We start from the raw sequence: 12,188 nt of genomic DNA on the forward strand, positions 1-12,188 counted from the left end.
CCCAAGCAAATAATTACTTTTTTGATTCTGCTTTTTCAATAGCAATTTCATTTACAAATAAGTGGAAATAACCAATGAATGTAAATAGGAAACAATCTGTCATTATAAAACAGTTTTTTGGTGTAGTTCCCCTTTAAGAACACTGGCCAGCTGCCTGACAGTAGTGTATTTGTCCAACCTACAATGAATCACAGTTGCTGGCTCTCTCTATTAAATCCACATGGATTCAAACTTTATAAATAATTATTTTAGGCTGCTGGAAAGCAGTGCAATGTGCCTTTTGCTACTTTTTAGGGATTTCTTTTATCCATATTTTGGGGATAATGCTGTAACTGTCAGAGCTCAGCTAATGGGCCATATTGAGCTTTCAGTCACAGGGCCAGTGTATGGATAGAAATACCATTGACCATGGACAGTATATAGTCCTTGGCCATTAGGATTTGCTTGTATGGAGAAGCATGAACTGGCGCCCAGATCCAAGTTGTTGCCATTGGTTACAGTTCTCACATCTGTGACTTCATGTTGTTCATGTAATTTAAATAAGGGTCACGATGTGCTGAATGAACTATAAGCAGTATTAGCTGGTCCAGGTGCCAAAGGGACTGCAATATTTACAATTGTAACACTGTCACTTGGTTACATGATTTATCTCCTTCATGTGGAATTTCCGTGGCGCCATTTCCTGAAGTGAGTAAGAAATAGACAAATAAATTCCCTATGGCCCAGCCCAGATGAGGAGGAAGCTGTGTGGGTGTGTAGGCAAGCAGTAAGGTGAAGTGATACCTACGGTTAGCCGAGCCCTGCCTTTTAACTCTTCCCTCTATATCCTCTATAGCCTTTATCTGATGGGAACTAAACTACACTCTAGTTCTACACAAAAGCTGTTGTATACACAGTGTGATATAATTTTATTTACACACACTTCTATAACTAAACATCTGCCAATGCATTAGAAGTTAAATATAAAATAGATCATGATGTTGGTGCTCATGTGGCGGTGCCCTTGCAGCCCAGTGTGCCAATCAGTAAATTACATGCACATTAGGAACTGTCATTTACTTCATAAATTGCCAACAGTTTGCCTAAAGCTGCTGACACATGGGCAGGTATCAGTCACCCATAGCTGCCTATATGTGGCCCCGTCATGAACTGATTTTCCAGTCAGCTTTTGTTCAAAACAACTAAATGGATTCAGGTTATACATGTTGGGAACTCCATTAATATGCCACAAAGCATTTAAGGAGTCACCCCGCCTCACAGCAGAATTGGCCAGCATTTGAAGGGAACGATCAGGGGCATCTCATGTTATTATTAAAGTCACAGCCCCTATGTGCCACATACACAATCCCCGAAGACAAAACACAGATTCTAACTGGGAGGATAAACTGCCGACTAGGTGTCCATCACCCTAAACATTTTCAGTTCAAATGCACACTGTTCCCACCCTACTAGTTAACCCTGTCAGGACAAAAGCCCACACCAACGCAAGTTCTGTCAAAATACTTTTAATAAACATTTTCTTATAACAAGTTTAACATATGGGCCCTCCATCCAATCTCCAGACTCCCTTGCCCAGCACCCACCCTCAGGCACTTACAGGGGTACATCAGTTCTGCCTCTCTAGGTTTCAAGGCAGATCATCATAAGTAATAGCCTAGGGGTTAGTAACCAGTACTAGGAACCAAGAGGGGTTGGGGAGGGCCAGGTAGCAAAGCTCACTAGGATGGGACATAGAAACCTGACAGAAGTCAGTGCTTTTGCAGCAGTGCTGCCCAGTGAATACAGGGTCCTTGTATGCAGCTTGACCAAATCAGTTAACATGTTAAAGGAACAGTGGGACTGTTAGAAACTTATGGAAGCATCTGGCACAAGGCCACACAGCTTTCTCCCACAGAAATGAATGGTGTGGCCATTGTGTCTAGAGTTGTAGTTCAGTAGTGGCAGGGCAATGGCTATACATTGACTTTACAGCAAGAACAAACAAGGACAGTGAAACCCGGGGCACTGCTGAGCAGACCGACTATTCACAAGTTTCATCCAGCAGTTTCTCGATGTCCTGCTGGATGTTGAATGTCTCGAATCGACGCCCGTAGCGCTTGTACGGGACCCCATTCCTAGCGATCAGGAACTTCTCGAAGTTCCAGGCGATGTCATTCCTACGCACAGGGGACCAGATGATGCTCTTGGGATCCTGCATGAGGGAGATGGAGTCATCGCTAGGATACGGAAGTTGCCCCTTCAGGAAAGTAAAGAGTGGGTGCTCCTTTTCTCCATTCACGTCGACCTTCTCAAACAAGGGGAAGTTGGGTTCGAAGCCACCCCCAGGACGGACATGCTTCAGAATGTTCAGAATCTCTTGGTTGCCACTGTTCTCCTGTGGGGAGGAACGTAGGGAGTAAGCAGTTGCATCACAACTATGGACATATTATGTTTATGTGAAGCCTGAGGAGTGTTCTAGTGACCCAATGAAGTGCAAATGCAGTATTTTATATAACTTACTGTACCAGAGGTTTAACAGCCCTATTACAGTAATGATCCAGGCCTTCCAAGTTGTCACCATGTTGGATTTTGTTAGACTAGTCAGTGACACTGCACATGCTCAGTGTGCTCAGGGCAGCTGCCAAGAATCTAAGGGGTCGACACAAATGGTTAAGCTGAAAATTTGGATTGTCTGCCATATAAACGGATGCTACAGGGCTGATTTTTAATCAGTTCTGATGCAGAATGCACTAGTTCCTTATAGGGATGCACCGGATTCAGGATTCTGCCTTTTTCAGCAGGATTCGGCAGAACAGAATCCTTAAGATCAAGTGACTTTGTCCCAAACACAAAGGTTGAAAATGTTTCATCATGCTCGGCACTTTAACCCTTCAAATTAGTAATATTCAAATTCATAATCACCCGAATCTGTAAATCAAGAGAAAAGATTGGGAGCTACTGGAGACATTAGCAGAGGCACGGATCTTCCCTGTTAAAGGGCTGTGATCACACTGTAAAATGTATATCCTGTGTGTTTAAGTTCTCTTTTAAGCCAGCATCTCAGCCGATACATGCTCATGTGACTGCAGCCATGCAAAATAACAATGACAGTTTGCATTAGTCAGAAAGGGGTGGGTGGTCTTGGTGCTTCTCCGATAGCTGTGGGAAAATGTGCAATTTGTCTCCAGCCTCATTCGATATTTGTGTTTGATCTCTCATCTCCCCACTTTTCCAGGGGGCTGCCTTGTGGTATAAGAACAGTTCAGTCCCTCCGCTGGCATCAGCCTTCTTTTTTTGCCTGAACCAAAAACCAGTGTTGCCCAGCTGCAGGCACACACGGCAGATAATGAAGAAATGAGAGCAGATATCCGCCATGTGTGCCTGCACCTGGGCCTACACAATGGTCCGGATGTGGGTAAGACAGGAGGCTGATGCGGAGGGGCCCATTCTTGGCCTGTGTTTCTCTGCAGGCGGAGGATCAGCCCCCTTTGGCACTTGCCAGGTTTCCAATCCTGCAGGCAACAAACCCCACATCACCCTAACGCTCATGGCACACACACAGATTTTTTTGCCAGAGGAAAAGTGCCCAAACCAGTTTGTACAGTTGAGACTTGCATTAATGAAATTGGCCTGCCAGTGGTTATTAGAGGAGTAGGAGTTAAAAAAATAAAAAAAATAATCACTTGGGGGTGCCTGATATTTGATTGTAATCGCTTACCGTCTGGTTCCATTTTCTCCTAACAGGAGCACCAGGCAGTGATCCTCTTCCTTTTTTGTTTTTCATACCACTTGAGCATCGCAGTAGTGTGAAAAGCAAAACAAGAAAGGCAGCTTTCCCTCAGCCGCGCACGCACCGGCCCCGGGATTCTGAAGCAGGACCGGAACTAGGGGTAGGCAGAAGGGGCAGCTGCCTAGGGCGCAACAATTGGGGGGCACCAGGCAGGAGCCTCTTGCCTCCCCTAGCCTGTGCTCCGTTGTCATTACGCAGTGGGGGCAATGAACCATAGCCAAAACACCAGGGGGGGGGGCGAAAGCGCAGGTTGCAGACTGGGTTGCCTAGGGCCCCCGGCCTGGGGCTGCCGCCAGGAGAAAACGGAACAAGCCCGGGGTAAAAAGGTAAGCAATTACAGTCATTAGGGTGGGACACCTAACTTTTGGCACCACTGATTTTTAATTTTTCTTCTCCTTTAATTCCAGTGTTGCCTGGGTGCCTTCAGGCTGAAATACAACAACAGAGAATACACCTCTCCCCTGCCATAAACCTGCTGCCCCTGCCTCTCCTGCCATAAACCTGCTGCCCCTGCCTCTCCTGCCATAAACCTGCTGCCCCTGCCTCTCCTGCCATAAACCCGCTGCCCCTGCCATAAAGCCGCTGCCCCTGCCTCACCTGCCATAAAGCCGCTGCCCCTGCCTCACCTGCCATAAAGCCGCTGCCCCTGCCTCACCTGCCATAAAGCCCTGCCCCTGCCTCTCCTGCCATAAACCCGCTGCCCCTGCCTCACCTGCCATAAACCCGCTGCCCCTGCCTCACCTGCCATAAAGCCCTGCCCCTGCCTCTCCTGCCATAAACCCGCTGCCCCTGCCTCACCTGCCATAAACCTGCTGCCCCCCAGCCTCCCCTGCCATAAACCTGCTGCCCCCCAGCCTCCCCTGCCATAAACCCGCTGCCCCTGCCTCTCCTGCCATAAACCTGCTGGTCCAGCAAAAAACCCGCTGCCCCAGCCTTTCCTGCCATAAACCCGCTGCCCCCCAGGCTCCCCTGCCCCAAACCCGCTGCCCTGGCCTCTCCTACCATAAACCCGCTGCCCCCCAGCCTCCCCTGCCCCCCAGCCCCAAACCCACTGCCCCCCAGCCTCCCCTGCCCCAAACCCGCTGTCCCCCAGCCTCCCCTTCCCCAAACCCTCTGCCCCTGCCTCTCCTGCCATAAACCCACTGCCCCCCAGCCTCCCCTGCCCCAAACCCACTGTCCCCCAGCCTCCCCTGCCCCAAACCCTCTGCCCCGCCATAAACCTACTGCCCCCCAGTCTCCCCTGCCCCAAACCCGCTGCCCCGCCAGTCTCCCCTGCCATAAACCCGCTGCCCCCCAGCCTCAAACCCGCTGCCCAAATAGCTCAAAATACCGGCACAACAGGATTTGTTTAAGCGGGATAAACCCTGCTGATTTTAATAGAAGCAAATCATGTAACGTTTCGGGGGCACGCCCCTTCGTCAGGGGTTTATCCCGCTTAAACAAATCCTGTTGTGCCGGAATTTTGTGCTATTTGGATCGTGGTGGAGAGTGCCAACGTCTCTCTAAATACTGTGCACCAGGTGGAACAGAGTGGAAAGGCCAGGGTGTGCTGGTGAATGTGGATTGGCATAAACCCGCTGCCCCCCAGTCTCCCCTGCCCCAGCCATAAACCTTCTGCCCCTGCCATAAACATGCTGCCCCCCAGCCTCCCCTGCCCCCCCTGCCCCAAACCAGCTGCCCCCCAGCCTCCCCTGCCCCAAACCCGCTGCCCCCCAGTCTCCCCTGCCCCAGCCATAAACCTGCTGCCCCCCAGCCTCCCCTGCCCCCCCTGCCCCAAACCAGCTGCCCCCCAGCCTCCCCTGCCCCAAACCCGCTGCCCCCCAGCCTCCCCTGCCCCAAACCTGCTGCCCCTGCCATAAACCTGCTGCCCCCAGCCTCCCCTGCCCCAAACCCGCTGCCCCTGCCATAAACCCGCTGCCCCCCAGCCTCCCCTGCCCCAAACCCGCTGCCCCTGCCATAAACCTGCTGCCCCCAGCCTCCCCTGCCCCAAACCCGCTGCCCCTGCCATAAACCTGCTGCCCCCCGCCTCCCCTGCCCCAAACCCGCTGCCCCTGCCATAAACCCGCTGCCCCCCAGCCTCCCCTGCCCCCCCCCAGGCCCTTTTATAAGGTTGTATGGCAGAGCCAGGGCCTTTTATAAGGTTGCGCCCTTGCGTATTGACGTCACACGCACGGGCGCAACCTTATAAAAGGCCCTGGCTCCGCCGAACAAGGAGCCGCATATAGAGAGGAGCCGCTGCAGAAGAGGAACACCTGACTACAGCCAGCGCATCCCGCTGTCAGGGATAGTTCCATTACGGAAATGCGAGACGTTCAAGGAACTATCCGGGACAGCGGGATGCGCTACCAAAACCGGGACTGTCCCACCGAAAACAGGACAGTTGGGCGGTATGATTTCTTGCCATATTAACAAGGCCTAAGGTTCCCAGACTTATAAGGGCCCCTTTAAAATGTCTGCTATATTTTATGAATGAGTGATACCTCTTCCCCTGCATGCTGTGCTCTGCCAGAGATTCCCAGGAGTGAGAGATACATGTTAGGGGTGGGAAGGTGAAACTGCCCAGCACACAAATAAACACAGCAGCCTCTTCTGCCTGATAAAAGCCAGAGGCACCCTTAGCCCCTGACCCACTGAGCAGGAGAGGAATGCAGCCAAAGCCCATAGTTAACCCTTGCCTGTCACAAAAATTAAACATCAAGGTAAGGCTGTGAGCTTGAGTGTAGCAGGGGAGATTGAAGAGTTAAGGGGGCGGGGCTTTATTCCCCAGAGCAGAGCAGGCACAGCAATCAATTAAATGGCAAAGCTGAAAAGCGGGACATCTAACAGTGAATCCGGGACAGCGGGAAGTGCCTGAAAGCGGGAAGGTTGGGAGGTATACATACCTGGTGTCCGAACTGGTTACAGGGGAAGGCGAGAACCTGCAGCCCGCGGGGGCCATACATGCTCTGCAGCCGGCTCATCTGGGTATAATCCCGGATGGTTGTGCCTCAGAGAGACGCCACATTCTCGATGAGAAGCACTCTGCCCTTGTACTGGGACAGAGCCGTGTTCTCCCCAGCGGAGAGGAGCCGAGCAGAGAACTCATACACCGTGCGGGATACCATAGCTAAACGCATGGCTAGGGCCGGGCAGGGAGTCTTATAATAGGCACTCGGACTGGGCGGAGCTACTGCTGGGTGTGCCCACTCACAGGCGGGGAGGGGGGGACGGAAGTTTGGGACTGTGTGGGGAGAGCTGGTCGGAATTACCTGAGCGGGGTTAGAGGGAGGCGCTAATATAATCAGATGAAATGTTCCCCGCACCGCCGGTGTGTTGATGTGATTAATTGAACAACGTTTGTGTTGTAGGTATAACTGTAATCTCGCCCATTTACTGGTTATTCCTAATAACCCCTAGTGCGCCAGTATATGGGTATAGAGGTGGCTGCGCACAGACCTTGGGCGGAATGCAGAAAGGGCCGGAATTCATACTTTCAGCGGGACGCACAGGCGCAACCTTATAAAAGGGCCTGGCTCCGCCGAACAAGGAGCCGCATATAGAGAGGAGCCGCTGCAGAAGAAGAAGCAGCAGCATACATGGAGGCTCTGTGTATGGGGGGGCTACTGTGTATAGGAGGCTACTGTGTATGGGGGGGGCACCTGTGTATGGGGGGCACCTGTGTATGGGGGGGGCTACTGTGTATGGGGGGCTACTGTGTATGGGGGGGCACCTGTGTATGGGGGGGCACCTGTGTATGGGGGGCACCTGTGTATGGGGGGGGCTACTGTGTATGGGGGGGGCTACTGTGTATGGGGGGGGCACCTGTGTATGGGGGGGCACCTGTGTATGGGGGGCACCTGTGTATGGGGGGGGCTACTGTGTATGGGGGGGGCACCTGTGTATGGGGGGGCACCTGTGTATGGGGGGCACCTGTGTATGGGGGGGGCTACTGTGTATGGGGGGCTACTGTGTATGGGGGGCACCTGTGTATGGGGGGGGCTACTGTGTATGGGGGGCTACTGTGTATGGGGGGGCACCTGTGTATGGGGGGCAAAGCTGATACATAGTTAGAACTCACTTATAACTGTCTGCCTTCTCTCTATATTTGTATTTTATATGTAGGAGTAGCTATATTGTTTTCCTTAGGTAGTACAGTATGAGGGTATAGCACATTTGCGTCTGATCCCGCCATTTCATCTATATAAAAGGAGTATTTTTTTTAAAAAAAGGGGTTGAGAGTTGTAGTTTAACAACGGCCAGATGATTGCGGGACTGTCGCCCTTGTTTATATGAGTCCCCCGTTGATTATAAGATTCCCCCCTTGAGTATTTTATGTAACTCCCCGCCCCCCTTGACATGTACAGTACATCTGTCTGCAGCAAGCACAAGCCGCCTGGGGCCCCACCCTGTGACTGTGGGGGTTTGCTTCTTCTACTGTTCTGCATCTCTCAAGGTTGGGATTTAAGCAGCTGCATGGTTGCTAGGGGCCAATGTACCTGAGCAACCAGGCAGTGGTTTAAATGAGATAGTGGAGGAGAGGACCTTAATAGAAAGATAAGTAATTACAAGTAACAATAAAAATAGAAACTAACAACCTCCCCGAGCTAATTTCCTGCTGGGAGAAAGCTCAGTCATGCTATCTTGCAATTGCCAGTTCCAAAGTGCCGACTCATTCTGGGCTCAGCTGTTTAGAACAAAGAAGATTATTAGATCTCCAAAGGCTAATTACACAATATCTAAAATATGCATGAAGTGCAATTGATCTGGCCAATTTGTTTCAGACACACAGACTTACATTTGTACTTCATCCCTCCTGTATGTTTCCCACACTTCTTACCGTACTGGTACCATTACTAATTGTATATATATTTCAGAATTCTTGCTATAGTTTATATAAGTGAGCTCCTGTGTTAGTTGATATTGGGCTACAGGGCATACATTTATAGATACAAGGCATACATTTATAGGTAACACATAAACTGAGAACAATATCATGGCTTTTAGTTGTTACAAAGTTTAACAGGTTAAATGCTATTTATGGCTTTCTGCAGAACTAAGGGCTCTGGCACACGGGGGAGATTAGTCGCCCGCGATAAAACTCCCTGTTCGCGGGCGACTAATCTCCCCGAGTTGCCTACCCCTGCCATCCCACCGGCGAACATGTAAGTCGCCGGCGGGATGGCAGACGCGGCGGGGCGATTTGCGCAAAATCGCGCCACCGCGTCTGCCATCCCGCCGGCGACTTACATGTTCGCCGGTGGGATGGCAGGGGTAGGCAACTCGGGGAGATTAGTCGCCCGCGAACAGGGAGTTAATCGCGGGCGACTAATCTCCCCCGTGTGCCAGAGCCCTAAAGAGTGAAGATCTCTTCCTAGTATAAAATATGACATTTGTTGAAAAGAGGTGCTGGTGGAAGTTGCTGGATAAATCTCAATTGTTAGTTAGGCATACATGTTATCTATAAAGGCTGGAGCGGGCAGGTGTCTAACATAATGGCCAGAACACTACTTCCTGCTTTCAGTTCTCTAAGCTGTTAGCAGTCAGTAACCAATCAGTCCAGTCCCTTAATTTGGTCCAAGGGTACCCAATGGTACCTGCATTTCTTGTAGAATATAAAATCCCCAAAAGTCTTATTGACAGAGTGGTAATTCCATTATACAGGTATTGGACCCCTTATCCGGAAACCTGTTATCCAGAAAGCTCCGAATTACGGAATGCCCGTCTCCCATAGACTTCATTTTAATCAAATAATTCAGAATTTTAAAGCTGATTTCCTTTTTCTATGTAAAAATAAAACAGAACCTTGTAATTGATTCCAACTAAAATATAAATAATCCTTATTGGATGCAAAACAATCCTATTGGGTTTAATTAATGTTTTATTGATTTTTTAGTAGACTTAAGGTATTGAGATCCAAATTACGGAAAGACCCCTTATCCGGAATACCCTTGGTCCCGAGCATTCTGGATAATGGGTCCTATACCTGTAGCAGTAAATATTGGAGGAAGGGCACTATTGGCACTATTACCCCCCATCATGCCCCAGGTCACAAACAGGAGGAAAGAGGGAACTTAGAGCAATTGGGAATGATTGGATGGAATATTTTGAACTACTGGGATATGGTGGGAGCTGGTTCTGGGATTTAGTGTACAAGAACCGGGGGCCAAATCCGGCCCCCCTGGCTGTTTTATGTGGCCCTTGGTGAGTGTGTGTGACCATCCAGCCTGATCAATTTCCATTTTCCTCACATAGTAACTAAGACTAAGGGGTATATTTATCATGCTGTGTAAAAAGTGGAGTGAAGCATTACCAGTAATGTTGCCCAAGGCATCCAATCAGTAATCAGATTTCAACCGTAGCAAAGCATCTATTGGCTGCTATGAGCAACATCACCGGTAATGTCTTACTCCACTTTTTACACATTGTGATAAATATACCCCTTAGTATCTTACTAAGTATATTAAAAAATTTGGCCCGCGACTTAGCCTGTGTTTAAGATTTCAGCCCCTTTATGTGATTGAGTTTGACACCCCTGGCCTAAACTAATACTCTGTTGATGCACCTTTTGATTTTATTACATTCTTGGGTAAGAATCTATCAGTTTGGCACATCTGGACTTGTCAAATTGTGAGGGCATCTCCTGTGTACAGCTCTCCCTACAGATATTTAGTCTGACTGAGGTCTCTGGCTGAGCAATTCCACAATATTGATCCTCCTCATCTTTACCTTCCTAACAGATGTAAGGTTTTGTGAAAATACAGACTGATACTTGGAGCTATTTATGAATCCATCCACCTTGACTAAAGCCCCAGTTTCAGCAGATGAATAGCAGCCCCAAAGGGACATGATGCCGCTGCCACCCTGCTTCACTGTGGGCATGGTGTTCTTGTAATGATGTGTTGTGTTATTTTTGCGCCAAACATACCTTTTGCCCATAGTTCAGCCTTGGTCTCATCAGGCCATAATATATTTCATTACATGGTTGTGGGAGACTGGTTATACTTTTCTGCAAAGTTTATCCGGGCTTGGATGTGTTTCTTTTTGGTAAAGGCTTTTGTCTGGCTACCCTTCCCCACAACCCAGACAGTAATGCAATCAGGTTTTTGTATGATTTTTTTTTTTTTTTTTTTTTCACTAAAAATAATGGAATAAATAAATTCTGTCAGGATTTATCTTTTTTTATTAAACAAAACCTGCTATTTTGCCGGGGTATCTAGACAATGTATATACCAGAGGTAATGCCAAAGCTTTGCTCAGGGTGAAGCCTATCTCAGCACTCTGTCCCCCAAAAAACATGGGCTAAGATCACCCTCTAAGAGACTAGCCCCACAGTCCTTTTCCCAGCAATAACTGCCTGGGACACTTCCCCAGAGATGGAGATTTAGCTTAGAATGGAGAATTCTCAAGCTGCCAGAAGGAAAAAAAAAAAAAAAAATAACCCTAGGCAGGAGCAGGGGACCTGATATTGAATCAATTGGGAGGGGGCAGGACTTCAGTCAGGGTATTAACCCTATAACACATGCACCCCCTTAAGAAATTGAAATTATTTTTTTGCTCGATCTTCCCTAGATCCTAAAAAGGTTACCAACTATTTTGCACACAAGGGCATATTTTAATGTATTGCCACAGCCTTCTCCACCTACAGCTTTCCTGATATGTAATGGAATGGCACTTTTGTAGTGTCAGTAGATATGACTGACTCTTATGTACCCTATTCCGAGCATCCTTCATGATACTTGGTGGTGTAAGTCTGCCCCCTTCATATGGGGGGATGGATTGATTGTTACATTCTTGGTCTTTAAGTTGGAAAAGAAATGATTAATATGTGCAATATAATAATCATCTTGGTATGTTTAATGTTCGCTGATAAAGCCCAAAAAAACAGCATGGCCTTTCTACCGCATTTTTTTTTTTATTGAGGTTTATGTTATTAATACGTTTGTTTGTTCTCCCTTCTGTCCCATGCAGCAAAGAATATAGAGGTTTATGCAAACCCACTCGTTGTTTGAAGCCTTTTCTTCACCTGTTTTACTAAATATTCCGAGGATCACCATGCTGCACAGAGCTCTGACCTCACTAAACACCCAGAGAGATGAACTGCAATGTTGACTTTGTGCCAGGCCTAATTACTGTTGCTATTATACCTGCATGGAAACTCAAACCACCACACAATTTCAACCCTACTGCAAGGCCTCCCCCAAACCAAAAGGACCAACTTCATATTAATCTCTTTGGTTTGGGAATGTTGGACAGGTAGGTGTCTGGAGACTTTCTGCCATATAGTGTGCATGTTGGGGTGTAGTGTTCATAAGCTTCCTGTAACACATAATTATCCATGCAGCCCATATTTGGAGAATGTTTGTTTTCAACAGAATGGATTCTTCGCATTACCATGTGTAGTGCTGGGCTGTTTGTCTCTCCCATCATTGTTCAAAATTAG

At 48.5% G+C, this 12,188-nt stretch overlaps 1 protein-coding gene across 1 annotated transcript; it reads right to left on the reverse strand.

Moving 5' to 3' along the window:
* Positions 1-1,489: 1,489 nt before the first annotated feature.
* Positions 1,490-6,898, reverse strand: gpx1 (glutathione peroxidase 1). Its single transcript, NM_001015740.3, is given in 2 exon segments — positions 1,490-2,374; positions 6,652-6,898. Coding segments are annotated over 2 exon segments (588 nt in total). The 5' UTR covers positions 6,886-6,898; the 3' UTR covers positions 1,490-2,020.
* Between the last annotated feature and the right edge of the window lie 5,290 nt (positions 6,899-12,188).

This window comes from Xenopus tropicalis, chromosome 4, assembly GCF_000004195.4.
Source record: "Xenopus tropicalis strain Nigerian chromosome 4, UCB_Xtro_10.0, whole genome shotgun sequence".
In the NCBI taxonomy this organism is placed as follows: Eukaryota; Metazoa; Chordata; class Amphibia; order Anura; family Pipidae; genus Xenopus; species Xenopus tropicalis.